Here is a 25,015-nt window from a genome sequence, read left to right as displayed (position 1 = left end):
GTTTTAATGAACTTTAGACAAAGTGTGGGAACAGGGTTGAGTGTGAGTAATTGGTGGCTGAAGTACAAAAATTGTTGCATGCTAATCCAGAAGATTTCCTGTTTGACAGAACATAAGAATGAGATTCATAGCAAAGAGTTATCTTGTAATTTGTGTTCGATACATGAGAGTAAATAAGCTGACAAATCTTAAAGAGCATAATTCTTGTCCAAATAATATGTTCATGTGTGTACTTGCCATTCCTTTAGGGTACATAGGCTATGGTACTTTCGTGCTAACTGGTCATAGCAATCAGTTAAAATGCTTCGTCAGACTTTTAACCAGACTTCATAAGTGATTAATCGGTCAGGCGGTGAGTTACTTTTGCAAATGGGCATGCTGGGGCCTGTATGTATCTACAAACACTGACTTACCAGCCCATTAACTTCAAAACACTTCATCGTGTTTTAAGCAAGCTTTGTAAATGACTTCCTGTCATCAGACACTGTTTGTTTAGAGAATGAGCATGTTCGGAACTCTTTGTGCACCCGTTTGAACATCCATAAACGTTTGACTAACTGCCTCAGTGACTTATGAGTTTTATGAGATTTTAACTAATGTCAGAAATGACTTCCTGCCATCAGACCTGGAGTTGTTTTTTAAATGTGAACGCTGTGAATTGTCAAAATTATTCTCAAACTTGTGTTGAAATGCTTGAGAACATATAGCACCCAAGTGACTCAGTGAGTTTACAGAATGGAAGCTGAGCCATATAGTTCAGAAATGCCCCAGTTTTGACCTCCTGTCAATGCTGAATTAACTTTACAGCCTTGGGTCAGTGGGGCGCAAAAGTTGGAATCAACACTTCTAAGGGAAACTCCAACCCAATCATGCTCCTTACTGCTATACAATAACCCAAAATTTAGTCCTCCTACACAAACTACAGACAGGATTGGGACATAACAGTGATAAGCTATGCAATAAGGTGGTCTCTTCTAATATTCATCAATCGTACTTCCACTTGGGTAAGCTTGTAGTCACACTGATGAGAGTTTAAGTGTGAAATTCATGACTAGTTCAGGATATATACATTCCTGAGTTTTTGTTTTGGTTGTTTAGAATGTTATAAAGTAAATTCACTGATCTTATAAAAAAAGCACAGGCAACTTTTATACTTTTCTGATGTTATTCAGCACAGATCCTGCTGAATGGAAAAGATATAAGGGCCACAAAGCAACTTAGAAGAGCTACTAAAAGCGATTATGAAAGGAAATTTGCCAGGGACATCAACATCAATTAGAAGAAATTTTATAGTTACATAAAGGATAACAGGTGGTCAGGAGCAGTGTTGGCCCACTGAACACTGAAAGTGGGGATATTATCAATGACTATAAAGAATTAGCAGACACATTAAATAATTACTTTGCCTCAGTATTTACAGTAGAAAAAGAGGATAGCTTGCCAGAACATAGAACATTACAGCACAGGACAGGCCCTTCAGCTCTCAATGTTGCGCTGCCCTGTGAAACCAATCTGAAGCCCATCTGATCTACACTATTCCATTCTCATCCATATGCCTATCCAATGACCATTTAAATGCTCATAATGTTGGCTACTCTACTACTGTTGCAGGCAGTGCATTCCATGCCCCTACTACTCTCTGAGTAAAGAAAGTACCTCCGACATCTGCCCTATATCTATCACCCCTGAATTTGAAGCTATGCCCCTCGGGCTAGTCATCACCATTCAAGGAAAAAGGCTCTCACTGTCCACCCAATCTTACCCTCTGATTATCTTATGTGTCTCAGTTATATCACCTCTCAAACTTCTTCTCTAATAAAAACAGCCTAAAGTCCCTCAACCTTTCCTCGTAAGACCTTCCCTCCAAACCAGGGAACATCCTAGTAAATCTCCTCCGAACCCTTTCCAAAGCTTCCACATCCTTCCTATAATACGGTGACCAGAACTGTACGCAATACTCCAAGTCGGCCACAGCTGCAGAATGACCTCATGACTCCGAAACTCAATCCCTCTACCAATAAAAGCTCGCACACGTATGCTTTCTTAACAGCTCTATCAACTGCTCATCTACACTACCAAGAATCTTACCATTCACCCAGTACTCTGCATTCCTGTTACTCCTTCCAAAGTGAATCACCTCACACTTTTCTGTATTAAACTCCATTTGCCACCTCTCAGCCCAGCTCAGCAGCTTATCTATGTTCTTCCGCAACCTACAATATCCTTTGGCACTGTCCACAACTGTACTGACCATAGTGTCATCCACAAATTTACTGACCCACCCTTCCACACTCCCATCCAGATTGTTTATAAAAATGACAAACAGCAGTGGACCCAAAACAGGTCCTTGCAGTGCATGACTAGTAACTGAACTTCAGCATGAATATTTCCTATCAACCACCATCCTCGGTCTTCTTTCAGCTAGCCAATTTCTGATCCAAACCGCTAAATCACCCTCAATCCCATGTCTCCATATTTTGTGCAGTAGACTACCATGGGAAATGCTTTACTGAAATCCATATACACCAGATTGTCGGCTTTATCAGTTTGGTCTGATAAAGAACCCTCTCAAAGAACTCAATAAGGTTTCTGAGACACGATCTACCCTTCATAAGACCATGTTGACTATCTCTAATCAACTTATTCCTTTTGAGATGATTATAAATCCTATCTCTTATAAACGTTTCTAACACTTCACTCACAACTGAAGTAAGGCTCACTGGTCTATAATTACCAAGGTTGTCTCTACTCCCCTTCTTGAGCAAGGAAACAATATTTGCTATCCTCCAGTCTTCTGGTACTATTCCTGTAGACAATGATGACATAAAGATCAAAGCCCAAGTCTCAGTAATTTCCACCCTAGCATCCCAGAGAATCCTAGGATAAATCCCATCCGGCCCAGGGGATTTATCTAATTTCACACTTTCCAGAACTTCTAACACCTTCTCCTTGTGAACCTCAATCCCATCTAGTCTAGTAGCCTGTTTTTCAAAATTTTCCTTTTCATAATTGTCTTTTTCCAGGGTGGATACTGATGAAAAATATTCATTCAGTGCTTCCTGTATCTCCTCTGATTCCATGCACAACATCCTACTACTGGCCTTGATTGGCCCTAATCTTACTCTAGTCACTCTTTTATCCCTTATATACCCATAGAAAGCTTTAGGGTTTTCCCTGCTCCTATCTGCCAACAGTTGAAACTTTATTGCTGGAACAGCACAGCAGGTCAGGCAGCATCCAGGGAACAGGAGATTCGACGTTTCGGGCACAGGCCCTTCTTCAGGAATGAGCAGAGAGTGTTCAGCAGGAGAAGATAAAAGGTAGGGAGGAGGGACTTGGAGGAGGGGAGTTGGAAATGTGATAGGTGGAAAGAGGTCAAGGTGAGGGTGATAGGTCGGAGTAGGGTGGAGGCGGAGAGGTCAAGAAGAAGACTGCAGGTCAGGAAGGCGGTGCCGGGCTGGAAGGATCCGGCTGAGACAAGGTGGGGGGAGGGGGGATGAAGAAACTGGTGAAGTCCAAGTTCATCCCCTGCGGTTGGAGGGTTCCCAGTCGGAAGATAAGACGCTCCTCCTCCGACCGTCGGGTTGTTGTGGTTTGGCGGTGGATGAGTCCAATGACCTGCATATCCTCGGTGGAGTGGGAGGGGGAGTTGAAATGCTGTGCCACAGGTTGGTTGGGTTGGTTCGTCCGGGTGGCCCAGAGGTGCTCCCTGAATCGCTCCGCAAGTAGGCGGCCTGTCTCCCCAATATAGAGGAGGCCACACCGGCTGCAGCGGATGCAGTAGATGATGTGGGTGGAGGTGCAGGTGAATCTGTGGCGGATATGGAAGTTTCCCTTGGGGCCTTGGAGAGAAGTGAGGGGGGAGGTGTGGGCGCAAGTGTTGCACCTCCTGCGGTTGCAAGGGAAGGTGCCGGGAGTGGTGGTTGGGTCGGTGGGGGGTGTGGATCTGACAAGGGAGTCGCGGAGGGAGTGGTCTCTACGGAAAGCTGATAGGGGAGGGGAGGGAAATATATCCTTGGTGCTGGGGTCTGTTTGGAGGTGGCGGAAGTGACGGCGGATGATGCGCTGTACATGGAGATTGGTGGGGTGGTAGGTGAGGACCAGTGGGGTTCTGTCCTGGTGGCGGTTGGAGGGGCGGGGCTCAAGGGCGGAGGAGCGGGAAGTGGAGGAGATGCGGTGGAGGGCACCGTCGACCACGTCGGGGGGGAAATTGCGGTCCTTGAAGAAGGAGGCCATCTGTGTTGTACGTATTTTGAACTGGTCCTCCTGGGAGCAGATGCGGCGGAGACGAAGGAATTGGGAGAATGGGATGGCGTTTTTACAGGGGGCAGGATGGGAGGAGGTGTAGTCCAGGTAGCTGTGGGAGTCGGTAGGTTTGTAGTAGATGTCCGTGTTGATTCGGTCGCCTGAGATAGAAACAGAAAGGTCTAGGAAGGGGAGGGAGGAGTCCGAGACTGTCCAGGTGAATTTGAGGTCGGGGTGGAAGGTGTTGGTGTAGTGGATGAACTGTTCAACCTCCTCGTGGGAGCACGAGGTAGCGCCGATACAGTCATCAATGTAGCGAAGAAAAAGATGGGGGGTGGGGCCAGTGTAGTTGCGGAAGATGGATTGTTCCACATACCCTACGAAGAGGCAGGCATAGCTGGGGCCCATGCGGGTGCCCATGGCTACTCCTTTTGTTTGGAGAAAGTGGGAGGATTGGAAAGAAAAGTTGTTCAGGGTGAGGACCAGTTCGGTCAGTCGAAGGAGGGTGTCGGTGGAAGGGTACTGGGTGGTACGGCGGGAAAGGAAGAAGCGGAGTGCTTTGAGTCCTTCGTGATGGGGGATGGAGGTGTATAGGGACTGGATGAGGAGGTTGAACAGTTCATCCACTACACCACACGAGGAGGTTGAACAGTTCATCCACTACACCACACGAGGAGGTTGAACAGTTCATCCACTACACCACACGAGGAGGTTGAACAGTTCATCCACTACACCACACGAGGAGGTTGAACAGTTCATCCACTACACCACACGAGGAGGTTGAACAGTTCATCCACTACACCAACACGAGGAGGTTGAACAGTTCATCCACTACACCAACACACGAGGAGGTTGAACAGTTCATCCACTACACCAACATTCGCTACATTGATGACTGTATCGGCGCTACCTCGTGCTCCCACGAGGAGGTTGAACAGTTCATCCACTACACCAACACCTTCCACCCCGACCTCAAATTCACCTGGACAGTCTCGGACTCCTCCCTCCCCTTCCTAGACCTTTCTGTTTCTATCTCAGGCGACCGAATCAACACGGACATCTACTACAAACCTACCGACTCCCACAGCTACCTGGACTACACCTCCTCCCATCCTGCCCCCTGTAAAAACGCCATCCCATTCTCCCAATTCCTTCGTCTCCGCCGCATCTGCTCCCAGGAGGACCAGTTCAAAATACATACAACACAGATGGCCTCCTTCTTCAAGGACCGCAATTTCCCCCCCGACGTGGTCGACGGTGCCCTCCACCGCATCTCCTCCACTTCCCGCTCCTCCGCCCTTGAGCCCCGCCCCTCCAACCGCCACCAGGACAGAACCCCACTGGTCCTCACCTACCACCCCACCAATCTCCATGTACAGCGCATCATCCGCCGTCACTTCCGCCACCTCCAAACAGACCCCAGCACCAAGGATATATTTCCCTCCCCTCCCCTATCAGCTTTCCGTAGAGACCACTCCCTCCGCGACTCCCTTGTCAGATCCACACCCCCCACCGACCCAACCACCACTCCCGGCACCTTCCCTTGCAACCGCAGGAGGTGCAACACTTGCGCCCACACCTCCCCCCTCACTTCTCTCCAAGGCCCCAAGGGAAACTTCCATATCCGCCACAGATTCACCTGCACCTCCACCCACATCATCTACTGCATCCGCTGCAGCCGGTGTGGCCTCCTCTATATTGGGGAGACAGGCCGCCTACTTGCGGAGCGATTCAGGGAGCACCTCTGGGCCACCCGGACGAACCAACCCAACCAACCTGTGGCACAGCATTTCAACTCCCCCTCCCACTCCACCGAGGATATGCAGGTCATTGGACTCATCCACCGCCAAACCACAACAACCCGACGGTCGGAGGAGGAGCGTCTTATCTTCCGACTGGGAACCCTCCAACCGCAGGGGATGAACTTGGACTTCACCAGTTTCTTCATCCCCCCTCCCCCCACCTTGTCTCAGCCGGATCCTTCCAGCCCGGCACCGCCTTCCTGACCTGCAGTCTTCTTCTTGACCTCTCCGCCTCCACCCTACTCCGACCTATCACCCTCACCTTGACCTCTTTCCACCTATCACATTTCCAACTCCCCTCCTCCAAGTCCCTCCTCCCTACCTTTTATCTTCTCCTGCTGAACACTCTCTGCTCATTCCTGAAGAAGGGCCTGTGCCCGAAACGTCGAATCTCCTGTTCCCTGGATGCTGCCTGACCTGCTGTGCTGTTCCAGCAATAAAGTTTCAACTTTGATCTCCAGCATCTGCAGACCTCACTTTCTCCTATCTGCCAACAACCTCTCATATCCCCTCCTCGCTTGTCTTATCTCTCTCTTTAGGTCTTTCTTGGCTACCTTGTAACTCTGAATCACCCTAACTTGAGTCTTCACATCTCATCTTGACATAAGCCTTCTTCTTCCTCTTGACAAGAGATTGAACTTCCTTAGTAAACCACAGCTCCTGTGCTCGACAACTTCCTCCCTGTCTGACAGATACATACTTAGCAAGGACACACATCCACCTGTTTGGTCACCTTCTCAAAGAACTCGATAAGGATTGTGAGGCATGACCTACCCAAGCTGTTCCTTGAGTAAGCTCCACATTTCTATTGTGCCCACCCCCTGCAGTTTCCTTCCCTATCCTATGCATTCTAAATCTTGTCTAATCGCATCGTAATTACCTTTTGCCCCATCTGTAGCTCTTGCCCTTCGTGTATACCTATCCCTTTCCATCGCTAAGGTAAACATGACTGAATTGTGGTCCCTATCACCAAAGTGCTCACCTACCTCCAAATATAACACCAGGCTGGGTTCATTACCCAGTACCAAATCTAATGTGGCCTCACTCCTTGTTGGTCTTTCTATATACTGTGTCAGAAAACCATCCTGCACATAATGGACAAAAACTGACCCATCTGAAGTACTTGAACTATAGTATTCCCAGTCAATATTTGGAATGTTGAAGCACCCATAGCAACTACTCTGTTACTGTCAGTCCTATTGAGGATCATCTTTGCTAGCCTGAGGAAGTCCTGAGGAAATGAATAATTGAACAGGAATAGGGACTGAATGAAATTCACACAAGTAAAACATCAGTAATGAGGAAATTGAAGAGTGACAATTTCAATCTGAGGATGTTAAAGGAAGTAGAATCATTGAGTTATAGAGATGTATAGCACGGAAACAGACCCTTCGGTCCAACTCATCCATGCCAACCAGATATCCCAACCCAATCTAGTCCCACCTGCCAGCACCCTCCCCATATCCCTCCAAACCCTTCCTATTCAAATAGCCATCCAGATGCCTTTTAAATGTTGCAATTGTGCCAACCTCCACCACTTCCTCTGGCAGCCCATTCCACACACTTACCACCCTCTATGTGGAAAAAGTTTCCTCTTAGGTGTCTTTTATATCTTTCCCCTCTCACCCTAAACCTATGGCCTCATGTTCTGGACTCCCTCACCCCAGGGAAAAGACTTTGTCTATTTATCCTATCCATGCCCCTCATGATTTTATAAACCTCTATAAGGTCACCCCTCAGCTCCAGGGAAAACAGCTCCAGCCTATTCAACCTCTCCCTATTGCTCAAATCCCTCAACCCTGGTAACTTCCTTGTAAATCTTTTCTGAACCCTTTCAAGTTTCACAATATCCTTCCGATATTGCACGTGATATTCCAAAAGTGACCTAACCAATGTCCTGTACAGCCGCAACATGACTTCCCAACTCCTATACTCAATACTCTGACCAATAAAGGAAAACATACCAAACACCTTCTTCACTATTCTATTTACCTGCGACTCCACTTTCAAGGAGCTGTGAACCTGCACTCCATGGTCTTTTTGTTCAGCAATACTCCCTTGGACCTTACTATTAAGTGTATAAGTCCTGCTAAGATTTGCTTTCCCAAAATGTAGCACCTTGCATTTATGTAAATTAAACTCCATCTGCCACTTCTCAGCCCATTGGCCCATCTGATCAAGATCTGGTTGTAATCTGAGGTCTGATCAAGATCCCCTTGTAATCTGACAGTAGCCTGTCCATTACTCCTCCAATTTTGGTGTCATCTGCAAACTTACTAACTGTACCTCTTATGCTCACATCTAAATCATTTATATAATTGACAAAAAGTAGTGGACCTAGCACCGATCCATGTGGCACTCCAGTGGTCACAGGCCTCCAGTCTGAAAAACCCCTCCACCACCACCCTCTGATTTCGACGATTGACCCAGTTCTGTATCCAAATAGCTAGTTCTCCCTGTATTCCATGAGATCTAACCTTGCTAACCAGTCTCCCATGGGGAACCTTGTTGAACGTCTTACTGAAGTCCATATAGATCACGTCCACCACTCTGCCCTCATCAATCCACTTTGTTACTTCCTCAAAAGACTTAATCAAGTTTGTGAGACATGATTTCCCACGCACAAAGCCAGGTTGACTATCCCTAACCAGACCTTGCCTTTCCAAATACATGTACATCCTGTCCCTCAGGATTCCCTCCAACAACTTGCCCACCAACGACATCAGGCTCACTGGTCTATAGTTCCCTGGCTTTTAGGGGAACACATTATAGATGACCTGACTATAATCTTTGAGAAACAAAAACAGAAAGTGCTAGAAAAGCTCAGCAGATCTGGCAGCATCTGTGGAGAGAAATCAGAGTTAACATTTCGGGTCGAGTGAGTTCTGATTTCTCTCCACAGACGCTGTCAGACCTGCTGAGCTTTTCCAGCAATTTCAATTTTTGTTTCTGATTTACAGCATCCACAGTTCTTTCGGTTTTTATAATCTTTCAGGGTTCCCTAGAAACAGGGTCATCCCTCTGCATTGGAAAATAGTTCTCAAATCACTCCGCTTTTTAAAAATGGGGAAAGAGGAAAACTCAGGGAATTACAGACCAATTACACTAACATCTATGGTGGGGAAATAGTTGGAGGCTATAATCAAGGATGAGGTAACTGAACACCTAGAAAATTTCCACTTAACCAGGAAGAATCAGCATGGATTCATGACAGGTAGGTCATGTCTGGTAAACCTCAGTGAATTTTCTGAATAGGTGATTAAGATAGTGGACAGGGTAATGTCTATGGACGTTGTTTATTTGGACTCGTAGAAGGCGTTTGATAAAGTCCCATATAAGAGACTGTAACATAAGGTGGAAGCCCACGGAATTGAGGGCAAGTTACTGACAAGGCTGGGAAATTGAGTGAGAGGCAAGCGATAAAAGGTAGGAGTAATGTGTAAATACTCAAATTAGCAGGATGTGACCAGTGGTGTCTTTCAAGGATCTGCGCTAGGGCCTCAGTTACTCATTATTTATTAAGTGATTTGGATAATGGCATAGAAAGTCATGCATCCAAATCTGCTGATGACACAAAGTTAGATGGAATTACAGACATTGTAGATGATCGTATAAAATTCTAAAGGGATATTGATAGACCAAGTGAATGGGCAAAACTGTGGCAGATGAAGTTCAATATAAGTGAGTGTGAGGTTATCAATTTTGGACTAGAAAAGGATAGATCAGGGTACTTTCTAATGGTATGAAGATAAATACAATGGATATCCAAAGAGACTTGGGGATTCAGACTGTTTAGATCTTTAAAGTTTAGAAAAAATATATTGAGGACTAGAGTATAAGGATAGAGGTTATGCTACTGTTATGCAAAACCCTGGATAGACTCTGCTTGGAGTACTGTGAGCAGATCTGGGCATCAAACCTTAGCCTTGGAAGGAGTATAATATAGGTTTACCAAATTGAAACCTGGACTTTAGGGTTATGAAGAGAGATTATACAAATTTAGATGGTTTCTCCAGAACTTAGAAGGTTAGGGGGTGATCTGATCAACTCTTCAAGCTACTTATAGGAAAAGATAAGGTAGATAAGGATAAACTATTTCCACTGGTTGGGAATTCTAAAACTGGGAGGCATAATTTGAGAATTCCAGACCACTCAGGAAAAAAATTAGAAACACTTCTACACATAAAGGGTGATAGATGTTTGGAACTCTCTTCCACAAATGGCGGTGAATACTGGATCAGTTAATAGTTTTAAATCTGAAATGGTTAAATTTTTGCTATAAATGGTTAAATGTTATAAGATAAGCAGAATTAGGCTCTTCAGTCCATCCAGTCTGCTGCACCATTTGATCATAGCTGATATGTTTAACAACCCCATACTCTGCCTTCTCCCCATAACCCTTGATCCCTTACTAATCAAGAACTTATCTAGCTCGATCTTAAGTATGCACAATGACTTGGACGACACTCAATGTTGCCATTGACAGGCAGAAATAAAGTGGTAGCTCATTAAAAATCACGATGAAGCACTTGGAGTCCTATTTTCAGTGCCTGTCTAATGACTCCCATTTCGGTGGGGGGTCCTCAAAATAAATGACCCAAGCACCTCCTGGCTCAACAAATATCTAGACTTTCCTCAGCTTCATTTCTCCTCCCCTGGATCACATTCTTGACATTTTAAATGACTGCCACCAACATGACTCCATAAGGGTCCAAGTTCAGGGTTCTTCCAATCTCTCGAATGATGAGTTGCCTTTCAAATTTTATTTAATACTGGCAGCTTGCTAACTCTTTTTTTGTTTTTTATTTATTCATATTTTTGTTGAAAAAGTTTATACTCTTTAACAAAAAGTATTATAAAAATACAAAGATACAGAAGAATAGAGATAATACAACATTATATTACAACAGTATTAACAGTGAACTACCCACTACTCTACAGGGTACGATCATCTCATAGTTACTTAACTTAGCTCGAGTTAAATTAAGAGGAAATTAAATAAAATGAAATTAAATTAAATAACAATTAAATTAGATTTCATCACATTACTCTCCTTACCGCACCTCCGCCTCAACGGGAGCAATTATTATACCCATACTTACTAAGCCTCCCCTCTCCAGAGTCCTGGGACCGCCAAACCTGGCCCTCACGACTGTATAAAGGCCCTAATCAGTATCGCTGATGGATCCATGTCTGTGTAACTTAGAAAGGGCCCCCTCATTTTATAAAATTGCTCTGTTCCATGGTGCACTATATTTGTAAGATACTTTTTGTGGACGTGCTCCCCGTAAGACCTGGGTTTTTTTCTTATATCCAATTCTTCCTGGCACTGTGTAAGAATGTTAAATAACCTCTTCCTGTGTCACCCAGAGAGGGCAGATTCGGCAGTTCCAAAAGAAGGGATGCCGGGTCTGCCTTAACTTCAATTCCCAGGATTCTCTCTAGCTTGTTCACATTGGCACCCCGGTATCCCCGAATCTTGTGGCAGGACCAAAAGCAGTGTGGAAGGGTGCCTGTGCTAATTTTATGTTTGGAACATCCTGGAGATGATCCTTGCTTAAACTTTGCTAACCTCTCCGGTGCCATATGGGCTCTGTGAAGGATCTTCAATTGCATCGCTTGTGCTTTATTACATATTGAAATTTTCTTCACATTCTCCTATATCTCCTCCCATGTTTCCGATGAGATTTCTTCTCCTAATTCCTGATTCCAGATCCCATGGAGTCTCTCCATATCTCCCAAGGTGCTCCCTCTCTGCAAATGATATATGGTACTAACCGAGAGAATGCCCCCACATCAGAGCACTCTTCTCTCTATGTGCAACTTGTAAGGCTGAGCTAAGCACATGGTTTTCTTCTGTATATAATCCCTCACCTGAAAACATCAGAAGAAGTCCCAACTAGGTATCCTGTATTACTGACTTAACTGATTAAAAGACATCAAGACCTCTCCCTCAAATAAGTCTCCCAAACAGGTGATTCCTTACCCTCCCTTGCTTTGAAGCCAGAGTCCATTGACCCCGGTCTAATTCCTTGGGCTCCCACTAATGGAGTGAACAGCGAGGTCTTAAGCAAATTGCCCTCACCCTGTTGCATTACTCTCCGTGCTTTCACTGCATTTAAGATAATTGGGCTCCACAGTGCTCAGCCAAGGATCACGTCATGTCCATAAACAATAAATTAACGAAGGGACACCTTGCCTGCGAAGCCTTGACATCAAGCCATATCGACCTCGAGTCCTTACGACCCAGTCACCCACATATGACAACAGGGCATCTATTTGGTATCTCTTCAAATCTGGAAGATCCACCCCCATACGCTATGTGAGTTGCAACTTAGTACATTTAATTAGGGATGCCTGTGGCACCAAATAAAGGACCCAAGTCAGCTAATAAGCATCTGCAACACCTGTTAGGGCAGCAACAACAGGAGCATCCTAATAGGGTATAATAACCAAGGAAGAACATTCATTTTGATCAGGGCTTTATCCTATCCAACAACTGCACAAAGTTAGCTCTGTACAGCTGATGACAGATAGGGTAATGAAAATTCCCAGTAGAGAAAAACATTTTGCGACCTCTGAAAAGGAAACTGCGTTCCATTCTCCAACTCAGGCACTTCCACCAATCCTCCCATAGGCATTTCTTCCCACTTTGTAAAATTTATCCTGTATCCGGTGAAGCTGCTGAATAATTTAATATTTTGTGTTAACCGGGGTACGGACTTTTCCAGGTTAGCCAGAAACAGAAGGACATCATTCGCATAAAGAGTAATTTTGTGCTCTCCAATTCCTACTTTAGGCACCGCTATTTCAGGATCCTTCCAGATGGCGTCTGCCAACGGCTCAATTACCAAAGCCGATAACAGCGGCAAGAGAGGACATCTCTGTCGGCTGCCTCTCCCAATGCTGAAATTATCCGATTTTACACTGTTCGTGATGACCACCGCCTTGGGGTCACTATATAACACTGCCATCCACCGAGCGAAGGCCCCCCAAGACCAAAACGATCTAAAATACCAAAGAGATATGACCACTCCACCCGATCAAACACCTTTTCCACATCTAGGGAGACCACCAAGCCCGGAATCAATCTCTGCTGACATAATTGTAATATGTTCAGTACCCTCCTGCTATTATTGGAAGAGCTGCAGCCCTTGATAAAACCTGTCTGGTCTTCTTTTATAATAATAGGCAGTAGCTTTTCCAACCTCAGAGACAGCACCTTTGATAAAATTTCGAAGACTACATTCAATAACGAGATAATACTGTATGATGCACAATCCTCAGAGTCTCTCCCTATCTTTAAAATGAGTGAGATATTGGCTTCCCTGAGGGGAGGCGGAAGGCAGTTCTGTCTATACGAGTGACTATACATCCCCAGAAGTGGCTAACATGTTTATAAACTCCTCGTAAAGCTCACTCAGAAACCCATCTGGGCCAGGTGCTTTGCCACTTTGGAGCTGCCTCCTGTATCTCTTGTATCGTCAGGATTGCATTTAAAAGGGAGGCCTGCTCTGCGTTTATACCGGGGAGGTTCAGGTTTTCAAAAAAGGATTCCATTCTCGCTTCTCCATCCTCACAGCCCTCTCGACCGGGTATAACTCTGCATAGAATTCCCGAAATCCAGCATTAGTCTTTTTCAGCTCCCGGGTGATTGTACCAGGTTTCCCCCAAATAGATACAATGGACTTTTCTTCCTAGCCAGGTAAACCAGGTATCTATGTGGCTTATCCCCATACTCTAACAACCTTTGCTTGCAAAGGAGACCCCGCTCTTTACCACCTCTGTCAGCACTCAGTCCAGAGCAGCCCAGAGAGCCGTGACCTATTGTAACTTAACCACAGATGGCCTGTTATAAAAGAGAGAGAGAGAACCTGCACAGTTACTGCCTTTGCTGTTTGAATTCATGTATTGCTAGACATCAGAGTGCATCTGGGAAAATTAACAAACAGTGAAATTCACAACTGATCTTGGAGGAACTGTTGGGCGAAGTTCACAGCACAGAATTAGATAAGTTAATCGTTTTTAAGTGTGGCCTACAGAGAATCTGCTGTAGTGAGTAGAGTGGGTTCTTTCTTGAGTATATGTTTTTGGAGATATGTCTCTTGATTAAGTTTAAAATATAAGCCAAAATTATTAATTTAACCTGGGGCAATGTTTTGTAGAGGAATAAGACGGTGTTATTTTCTGGGTCTGTAGATTGTGAAGGAGCAAAAATGGTCTTTAGTACAGTGATATGTACTTCTTGTCAGATGTGGGAGTTTAAAGAGAGTTTAAGGGTTACTACGGATTATATCGGCCATAAATGCTGTTGGCTGCGAATCTTATCAGATCGAATGGATCGGTTGGAGAGACAGTTAGAAGCAATGAGGGATTTGCAACAGCAACAGTATGTGATGGATGGCAGTTATAGGAAGGGGGAAAAGTCTCAGATACAGTCACATAGATGGGTTAACCCCAGGAAAGGTAAGAGCAGTAGGCAGCTAGTGCAGGAGTCTTTTGTGGATATATCAATTTCAAACAGGTATGCTGTTTTGGAAAATGTAGGGGGTGATGGATTCTCAGGGGAATGTAGCACGAACAGCCAAGTTTCTGTTATTGAGACTGGCTCTAATGCAACGAGGGGGTACGTCGGGTTCCAAGAGATCAATTGTGTTAAGGGATTCTCTAGTCCGACGTACAGGCAGAAGTTTCAGTGCCCAGCAGCGATAAAGCAGAATGGTGTGTTGCTTCCCTGGTGCCAGGATCAAGGATGTCTCAGAGAGGGTGCAGAATGTTCTCACGGGGGAGAGGGCCCAGCAAGAGGTCATTGTCCACATTGGAACCAACGACACAGGAAGGGAAAAGATTGAGATTCTGAAGGGCGATTACAGCGAGTTAGGCAGAAATTTAAAAAGGAGGTCCTTGAGAGTAGTAATATCTGGATCACTCCTGGTGCTAAGAGTTAATGAGGGCAGGAATAGGAGGATAGAGCAGATGAATGCATAGCTGGTGTATGGGAGAAGGATTCACATTTTTGGATCATTGGAATCTCTTTTGGGGTAGAAGTGACCTGTACAAGAAGGACGGATTGCATCTAAATTGGAAGGGGACTAATATACTGGCAGCAAAATTTGCTTGAGCTGCTTAGGGGGATTCAAACTAAGGTGGGGGGTGGGACCCAGGGAGATAGTGAGGAAAGAGATCAATCTAAGACTGGTACAGTTGAGAACAGAAGCGAGTGAAACAGTCAGGGCAGGCAGGGACAAGGTAGGACTAATAAATTAAACTCCATTTATTTCAATGCAAGGGGCCAAACAGGGAAGGCAGATGAACTCGGCATGGTTAGGAACATGGGACTGGGATATCATAGCAATTACAGAAATGTGGCTCAGGGCTGGGCAGGATTGGCAGCTTAATGTTCCAGGATACAAATGCTACAGGAAGGATAGAAAGGGAGGCAAGAGAGGAGGGAGAGTGACATTTTGATAAGGGATAGCATTACAGCTGTGCTGAGGGAGGATATTCCCGGAAATACATCCAGGGAAGTTATTTGGGTGGAACTGAGAAATAAGAAAGGGATGTCAACCTTATTGGGATTGTATTATAGACCCAGTAATAGTCAGAGGGAAATTGAGAAACAAACTTGTAAGGAGATCGCAGCCATCTGTAAGAATAATAGGGTGTTTATGTAGGGGATTCTAACTTTCCAAACATAGACTGGGACTGCCATAGTGTTAAGGGTTTAGATGGAGAGGAATTTGTTAAGTGTGTACAAGACAATTTTCTGATTCAGTATGTGGATGTACGTACTAGGGAAGGTGCAAAACTTGACCTACACTTGGGAAATAAGGCAGGGCAGGTGACTGAGTTGTCAGTGGGGGAGCACTTTGGGGCCAGCAACCATAATTCTATTAGATTTAAAGTAATGATGGAAAAGGATAGACCAGATCTAAAAGTTGAAGTTCTAAATTGGAAAAAGGCCAATTTTGAGGGTATTAGGCAAGAACTTTCAAAAGCTGATTGGGGGCAGATGTTCGCAGGTAAAGGGATGGCTGGAAAATGGGAAGCCTTCAGAAATGAGATAATGAGAATCCAGAGAAAGTATATTCCTGTTAGGGTGAAAGAAAAGTCTGGTAGGTATAGGGAATGCTGGATGACTAAAGAAATTGAGGGTTTGGTTAAGAAACCATATGTAAGGTATAGACGGGATACATTGAGTGAATCCTTAGAAGAGTATAAAGGAAGTAGGAGTATACTTAAGAGGGAAATCAGGAGGGCAAAAAGGGGACATGAGATAACTTTGGCAAATAGAATTAAGGAGAATCCAAAGAGTTTTTACAAATACATTAAGGACAAAGGGTAACTAGGGAGAGAATAGGGCCCCTCAAAGATCAGCAAGGTGGCCTTTGTGTGGAGCCGCAGAAAATGGGGGAGATACTAAATGAGCATTTTGCATCAGTATTTACTGTGTAAAGGGATATAGAAGGTATAGACTGTAGGGAAATAGGTGGTGACATCTTGCAAAATGTCCAAATTACAGAGGAGGAAGTGCTGGATGTCTTGAAATGGGTAAAGGTGGATAAATTCCCAGGACCTGATCAGGTGTACCCTCAAACTCTGTGGGAAGCTAGAGAAGTGATTGCTGGGCCTCTTGCTGAGATATTTGTATCATTGATAGTCACATGTGAGGTGCTGGAAGACTGGAGGTTGGTTAATGTGGTGCCACTGTTTAAGAAAGGTGGTAAGGACAAGCCAGTGAGCATGACGACAGTGGTGGGCAAGTTGTTGGAGGGAATCCTGAGGGACAGGATGTACATGTATTTGGAAAGGCAAGGACTGATTAGGGATAGCCAACATGACTTTGTGTGTGGGAAATCATGTCTCACAAACTTGATTGAGTTTTTTGAGGAAGTAACAATGAGGATTGATGAGGGCAGAGCGGTAGATGTGATCTGTATGGACTTCAGTAAGGTGTTCGACAAGGTTCCCCATGGGAGACTGGTTAGAAAGGTTAGATCTCACGGAATGCAGAGAGAACTAGCCACTTGGATACAGAACTGGCTCAAAGGTAGAAGACAGAAGGTGGTGGTGAAGGGTTGTTTTTCAGACTGGAGGTGTGTGACCAATGGAGTGCCACAAGGATCGGTGCTGGGTTGTCTACTTTTTGCCATTTACATAAATGATTTGGATGCGGGCATAAGAGGTACAGTTAGTAAGTTTGCAGATGACACCAAAATTGGAGGTGTAGTGGACAGTGAAGAGAGTTACCTCAGGTTACAACAGGATCTTGACTAGCTGGGCCAATGGGCTGAGAAGTGGCAGATGGAGTTTAATTCAGATAAATGTGAGGTGCTGCATTTTGGGAAAGCAAATCTTAGCAAGACTTATACACTTAATGGTAAGGTTCTAGGGAGTGTTGCTGAGCAAAGAGACCTTGGAGTGCAGGTTCATAGCTCCTTGAAAGTGGAGTCACAGGTAGATAGGATAGTGAAGAAGGTGTTTGGTATGCTTACCTTTATTGGTCAGAGTATTGAGTACAGGTGTTGGGAGGTCATGTTGCGGCTGTACAGGACATCGGTTAGGCCACTGTTGGAATATTGCGTGCAATTCTGGTCTCATTCCTATTCGAAAGATGTTGTGAAACTTGAAAGGGTTCAGAAAAGATTTACAAGGATGTTGCCAGGGTTGGAGGATTTGAGCTATAGGGAGAGGCTGAACATGCTGGGGCTGTTTTTCCTGGAGCATCGGAGGCTGAGGGGTGACCTCATAGAGGTTTATAAAATTATGAGGGGCATGAATAGGATAAATAGACAAAGTCTTTTCCCTGGGGTGGGGGAGTCCAGAACTAGAGACCATAGGTTTAGAGTGAGAGGGGTAAGATATAAAAGGGACCTAAGAGGCAACCTTTTCACACAGAGGGTGGTACGTGTATGCAATGAGCTGCCAGGGGAAGTGGTGGAGGCTAGTACAATTGCAACATTCAAAAGCCATCTGGATGGGTATATGAATAAGAAGAGTTTGGAGGGATATGGGCCAATTACTGGCAATAGGACTAGATTAAGTTGGGATATTTGGTAGGCATGGACGGGTTGGACCGAAAGGTCTGTTTCCATACTGTACATTTCTATGACTCTGTGGCTTATTGTCTGCAAATATCTTTTTCTCTTCCCCACTCAGCCCAATTCATTTATTTCAGAATGCTCCATAAATTCTTTTGCCTTTTCTGCTGAGTTGAAACTATAAACAGATCCACCATGATTAAAACGCAATACTGCCAGGTACCTCAGAGAATATTGAATATTCAAGTCTCTTTTTTTCTTTACATCATCAAAAGATTTCCTCTTCTTAATTATGGTCCAGAAAAGACTTGAAAGATACCATTCTCGAAACTTTATATACCAGGGCCTGTGGATCTCTTCCCAGTCTTCTGAAGCTTCTATTATCAACTGCTTTTCTTTATAGTACTGGAGTCACACTAGGACTGGGCAGGGGTGCTGTTCCAACCCAGATCTGCGCATTGCAATTCGATGGGCCCGCTCCACACTCACCTGGCCTGACTTGATCTCCAGCTCCAAGATTCTCAAGGTCGTCAACCTGGTCCAGCAGGACCTGAACTTGGCCTTCCCGAGTTTGGATCCACTCCTCAGCCATCTCTGTCATGGTCTCCGAGGCTGCGGTCCTTTGTTCGACCGCTTCCACACGTCGGTCCAATATCCGAATCTCCTGCTCATGCCTTTTCAGAATGGCAGAAATTGGCTCCAGTGCTGTTTCGACTTTTTTCGGAGTTTTGCAAACTCCGAGAGTGGATGTTGCTGCTCCACCGAGCTCAAAGGCGCTGCCATGGGAGTTGAAGCAGCAGCCGCAGGTGTGCCCGGCACAGGGGAGTGCCCTGCCTGCTACGATGCCTTCGCTCCTTTACCCTTGTCTTCATTTCGACTCTGGAGCTTCCAGATCCTAATTTAAAAGGTTCTAGGTATTCCAACTGCTTTGTGTAAACAATATTTCTCTGGGATAGCTAATGGGGGAAGTGGGTAGAAATCCACCTTGCCTGGGGTATAGCACAGAGCCAAACACAGCAGACTTTTCAGACCGCCGCCATCTTGGATCTCCCCTTGCTGACTCTATTTAAATCCGGGCCAATAGTGTAGGCTCCTGAATACTTCCATCAGGTTCATTTCTTGTGTCTCCAATTCACTGGAAGTAGTCACATGAAAATCACTTTCAGCGGGTCTATTGCTGCAGTAAAAGGAGGACTTAAACGATAACATTTAGCATTTGCAAAATGAACAAGTATCCTTAAACGTCAGCTAATAATTGCATCATTTGGCAGCTGTAATAAAAGAAGCATTGAATCACTGTGAGAAAATTTGAAAGCAGAAAGAAATGGTGAATGAGTCTGCAATTGTTCATAAGAAGGCCTGGAATGAGATAAACCTGAGAAATCTCATGGGTCACAGAACATATGGGTTAGAAAACAATTCTTCAGTTCTAACAGTTTTAAAATAATGGTGCATTTACTGTTAACACAGAGTGTTTCAGCGCAAAAACTAACATGTAACATGATAGATCTCTGAGGAATTCAGACAACTGGAGAAAGAAGGCTGTTTAAGATAATTTTTTGAACTACTCTCAGTTATGAGAACATTTACACAAGGTAATTTTACAACTTTCTTCTAACAATAACTTGGCTGCCAACAATGGCTATTGAAAACTTATGTCTTAATGTCTGATACATGGTTTAAATAAGATGGAAAGTCTGAAACTCATACACTTATCAAAGTATTATCTTCTTTGATTTTTGAAGCAAGGAAAAGATGACAGCTTTACTTACTCAAATCTTTAATCATACATGACATCAAGGCATGCAAAGCTATGGGCCAAGTGCTGGAAAAATGGGATTAGAATAGTTAGGTGGTTGCTTTTGATAGGCATTAACACAATGGGCCGAAGAGCCTTTTTGGTGTTGTAGATCTCTAGGACTATATATTTAGTGCCAGTTGTGGCCTGGTTTGTAGCACCTTTATATCTGAGTCAGAAGGTTATAGGTTCAATCCTAAACCAGAACTTGAGTTTATAAGGCCAACACTCCAGTGCCCTGCAGTTCTGCAAAAAGCTGAAATAATGTTAGCACCTTATGCAGATAGCTTTACTTGAAGCATTCCTTAAATTTAAACAAGTGGCAAATCATGTCTCCAGTGTAATGGTGTGAGTCTTCACTGGTGAATTCAGGTGGGCTAATTCAGTGCATTGTGCTGACCCCTCCCAATTTTGTTGTGTTGACTGTACAATTAATGGTAGGGCCTTGGGTAGAGTTGTAGAACAGAGGAACTCAGGGTTTCAGTTACATAATTCTTTGAAGTTTGTGTCACATACAGACAGGTTGGTTAAAAAAGCATTTAGCAAGCTTGGCTTCATTGCTCAGTCCTTTGAGTATAGAGTTAAGATGTCACGTGGAGGCTACAGAGAACATTGGTGAGGCTTCCTTTGGATTACGGTGTCTAATTCTGGTTGCCCTGTTATAGGAAGGATGTGATTAAGCTAGAGAGGGTTCAGAAGAGATTTTACTAGGATGCTGCCAGATATGGAGCTTTGAGTTATAAAGGAAGGCTGGATAGGCTGGGACAATTTTCACTGAAGCGGACAAGGTTGAGTGGTGACCTTATAGTGGTTTATACAATCAGGAGGGGTACAGTAGGGTTAATGGTGGTTGTCTTTTCCTTAGGATGGGGGATTTCAAGACTAGGAGGCAATTTTTTAAGGTGAGAGGTACAGAAATTATTAAAATACATGAGGGGCAAATCTTTTACAGAGCCGGTGGTTCACATGTGGAATAAACTTCCTGAGGAAGTAGTGGATGTGGGCACAGTTATAAGTTATAACATTGAAAAGATATTTAGATGAATACATGAGTAGGAAAGGTTTGGAGGGACATGGACCAGGAGCAGACAGGTGGGACTAGTTTAGTTTGGGATTATGTTCAGCATGGACTGGTTGAATTGAAGAGTCTTTCCAAGCTGTGTGACTCTATGACTGACTTGCGTAATCAATAAGACCTTTAACCTCCCACTGTCAGATTGCCGAAATAGAGAACTTTTAAAAAATTCATTGTCCATTGCTGGCTCAGCATTTACTGCCCATTCCTAATTGCCCTAGATTTACCATTTGAGACGGCAGTTAAGAGTCAACCAAATTGCCGTGGGCCAAGAATCTCACGGAGGCCAGACTTGGTAAGGATGGCTGATTTCCTTCTGCAAGGGACACTGCAGAGATAGATTGTTGCAAAACCAGTTGCGATTGGGCCAGATACATTGCCAGATGTTTATTAAATTTAAATTCTGCCACTTGCCATGGCAATATTCAAACTCAGAGAATTAACCTGTGGATTCGGGATTACTAGCTCAGTGACACCATCACTGTGCTATCACTTCTACATGCAACGTTTGCCTCTTAGAGTCATAGAGTCATAGAGATGTACCGCACGGATTCCTGATGAAGGGCTTTTGCCCGAAACGTCGATTTTCCTGCTCCTCGGATGCTGCCTGACCTACTGAGCTTTTCCAGTACCACTCTAATCTTGACTCTAATCTCCAGCATCTGCAGTATCCACTTCTGCCTATGTACAGCACGGAAACAGACCCTTCAGTCCAACTCCATGCTGACCAGATATCCCAACCTAATCTAGTCCCATCTGTCAGAACCTTCCCAATATCCCTCCAAACTCTTCCTATTCATATACCCATCCAGATGCTGTTTAAATGTTGCAATTGTGCTAGCCTCCACCACTTCCTCTGGCAGCTCATTCCATACACGTACCACCCTCTGCGTGAAAACGTTGCCCCTTAGGTCTCTTTTATATCTTTCCCCTCTCACCCTAAACCCTCTAGTTCTGGGCTCCCCCCCTCCACCACTACCACCACCAGGGATAAGACTTTGTCTATTTACCCTATCCATGCACCTCATAATTTTATAAACCTCTATAAGGTCACCCCTCAGCCTCCAACGCTCCAGGGAAAACAGCCCCAGTCTATTCAATCTCTCTCTATCGCTCAAATCCTCCAACCCTGGCAACATCCTTGTAAATCTTTTCTCAACCCTTTCAAGTTTCACAACATCCTTCCAATAGGAAGGAGACCAGAATTGCATGCAATATTCCAACAGTGGCCTAACCAATGTCCTGTACAACTGTGACATGATCTCCCAACTCCTGTATTTAATGCTCTGACCAATAAAGGAAAGCATACCAAACGCCTTCTTCACTATCCTATCTACCTGTGACTCCACTTTCAAGGAGCTATGGACCTGCATTCCAAGGTCTCTTTGTTCAGCAACACTCCCTAGGACCTTACCATTAAGTGTATAAGTCCTGCTAAGATTTGCTTTCCCAAAATGCAGTACTTCACAGTTATCTTGTTCAAATTTAAACAGTGTTTTCAGATATAAGTATCTGCACATGGTGCAAATTGTACTTCAGCTTTTGCAAAACTTCCAAAATTAACCATTATTATTTATATAGTCTTTGTTAAAGATAAGGATGCAATAGGAGGAGTACAAGGTAAAAATTAATGAGTAAAGGAGAAGTAAAGGAGAAATGTACCGCCTTGCTGATGTTTGTCAAAGTGAGTACACTAGTGCCATCTTAGGGGGAAGACATGTCATTGGTTTAATGTCTGAGCCGGAAACTGGCACCTCCGACAACGCAGCACACCCCTCAGTACTGCACGAGAATATTTTGAATTGATCTTGTCTTTTCACCCTATCCATGTCGCCCATGATTTTGAATCTGTATAGACTCTTTGATACTATGACAAAGTTTATTTCCCGCGGTGGAGGAGTCCAAAACTAGAGGGCATAGGTTTAAGGTGAGAGGAGAAAGGTTTAAAAGGGACCTAAAGGGCATCTTTTTCACGCAGAGACTGGTGTGTGAGTGGAATGAGCTGCCAGAGGAAGTGGTGGAGGCTGGTACAATTACAGCATTTAAAAGGCATCTGGTTGGGTATATGAATAGATGGGTTTAGAGGGATATGGGCCAAATGCTGGCAAATGGGATTAGATTTATTTAGGATATCAACAAGTTGCACTAAAGGGTCTGTTTCCATGCTGTGCAACTTTATGACTGGATGACTCTAAATGATGGTGAGCTTTGGGAATTATAAGTCCCAGGTCACTCAGTTCCTCCACTGTGCACACCGCACTCAGTTCAGTCTCGCAGTCACAGGATCAGTTTTATACCAGGAACTTTGTGAACTGGAAAGAAGTGTGTTACCAACTGTGACATGCCTGAGATCAGAGGTGAGAAAAGGTGTTTAAAATGTGTGGAACAGGTGCAATTGCAAAAAAGTTAAATAGTTTGATAAAGACATTGCAATGAGAAGCCATTGAGGAAGAGAAAGAAATATGGGAATCAGACAGAATTAGTGCATCGGAAAGTAATATTACCTTCAATAATCATTTTGATAATGCCACAGGAGGTGATATTTTCAAAGGTTTTTATTTATTTTTTGAGGATAGCTGAATCATGGCTTAGGCTATGATTTTACTATGTTGAAGTTTGAGGAGGTAAACCCAAAGGCTACTTCAGCCAGGACAGGAATCACACCCCCATACTGTTAATGTTATTTTGAACCATACACAGGCAGTTTCCAGATTTCGAACAGGTTCCATTCTGGACTTCGTTCACAAGTCACTTTGTACGAAAGTCAGAACACAATCCAGGACAGGAACGCTTTATATCAGACCTTCAAAAATACACTGCTGTATAAAATCGCGTTCATCTGTACGAGCTTCTGTAAAATTAGATTAGATTCCCTACAGTGTGGAAATAGACCCTTCAGCCCAACCAGTCCACACCGACCCTCTGAAGAGCGACCCACCCATTCCCATTTCCCTCTGACTAATGCACCTAACACTATGGGCAATTTAGCCTGGCCGATTCACCTACACATCTTTGTGACTGTGGGAGGAATCTGGAGCACCCGGAGAAAACCCACTCAGACACGGGGAGAATGTGCAAACTCCACACAGACAGTCGCCCGAGGCTGTAATCAAACCTGGGACCCTGGCGCTGGGAGGCAGCAGTGCTAACCTCTGAGCCACCGTGCCACCCCAAGTTGGATATTTATAAATCAGGAACTCCCTGTACAAACAGTCTAGTTAACCAACCAGGCCCCTCACAGTAATCATCTAGATTAGAATACATTGTATTGCATTGTGTATTACTTGTTAAAAATTTTATCCTCTCACTCAGTGTGAGCACACTGTGAACTATTAATTTTAATTGAAATGCAAGTTGCAGCTCTGACATTTTTAGAAAAGATGCATTTCACCTGCATCTTACAAGCAAAAGAAAATTAAATCCTCAGTAAAATGTGTGTCAGTACGAGGCTGTTTGCAACAACTGTTTATGCTTGATTTTGCATGACCTGATTACTGACGAAGGATTTCCACATCTGTCACCACCTCTGATGGAAAGAGCTCATTTTTGTACGTTCTTTTCCATTTTCTGCTCGATTTCCACGGCAGACTCATTTCTGATTTGGAGGAGGAAAAATGGTGAAGCATTTCTTATGTTGTGTGACATGACCAATTCCTACCATTTTTGAGAGACTGACTGATATGGCCTTGAAATCTTGCAAAGTAATGGACAAAGTCTATAGCAGGTTGAGGTCACTTGATATATGGGGAGGACTTGAGTAAATTTGAAAACTCTTGCTCGCTGCCAACTCTCCTAACACAGAGCTACTAAAGGAATTAGCAGTCTGGTATCGTCCTCTGCTTTCCATCTTTCTGAAACCAAAACTGGACACTCTTCCCCAACTGTGGTACAACCATACATATAAGTAGGTGGAGGCCCATGTGGAGCATCACTGCCAGTGTAAACTTATTGGACTGAATGGCCTTCTTCTGTGTCAAATATCCTATTTACACAAGTAGTTTGAGAAAGAAACAATTACTGTAGATAAACATGCACTTATGTGGAAATCAGACAC

The 25,015-nt window shown here is 44.2% G+C and overlaps 1 protein-coding gene across 6 annotated transcripts in view; it reads left to right on the top strand.

The window, feature by feature from the left end:
- mkks (MKKS centrosomal shuttling protein) overlaps nt 1-25,015 on the top strand; it is a 146,896-nt gene that overhangs the window by 25,434 nt on the left and 96,447 nt on the right. Inside the window, exon 5 of one of the 6 annotated variants that reach the window (XM_087991661.1) lies at nt 249-355. The exons of the other annotated variants lie outside the window; for them this stretch is intronic. Coding sequence (XP_087847787.1) covers nt 249-337 — 89 coding nt within the window. The 3' untranslated portion in view covers nt 338-355. Of the gene's footprint in view, nt 1-248; nt 356-25,015 lie in introns of those variants that run through there. 6 annotated transcript variants of the gene reach the window in all.

Source organism: Chiloscyllium plagiosum, unplaced genomic scaffold (genome assembly GCF_037043375.1).
Source record: "Chiloscyllium plagiosum isolate Xiang-an unplaced genomic scaffold, Cpla_swu_hap1 HiC_scaffold_10, whole genome shotgun sequence".
NCBI lineage: Eukaryota > Metazoa > Chordata > Chondrichthyes > Orectolobiformes > Hemiscylliidae > Chiloscyllium > Chiloscyllium plagiosum.
The sequence above is the reverse complement of the archived record's forward strand: the minus strand, read 5'-3'. Positions and strand labels throughout refer to the sequence as shown.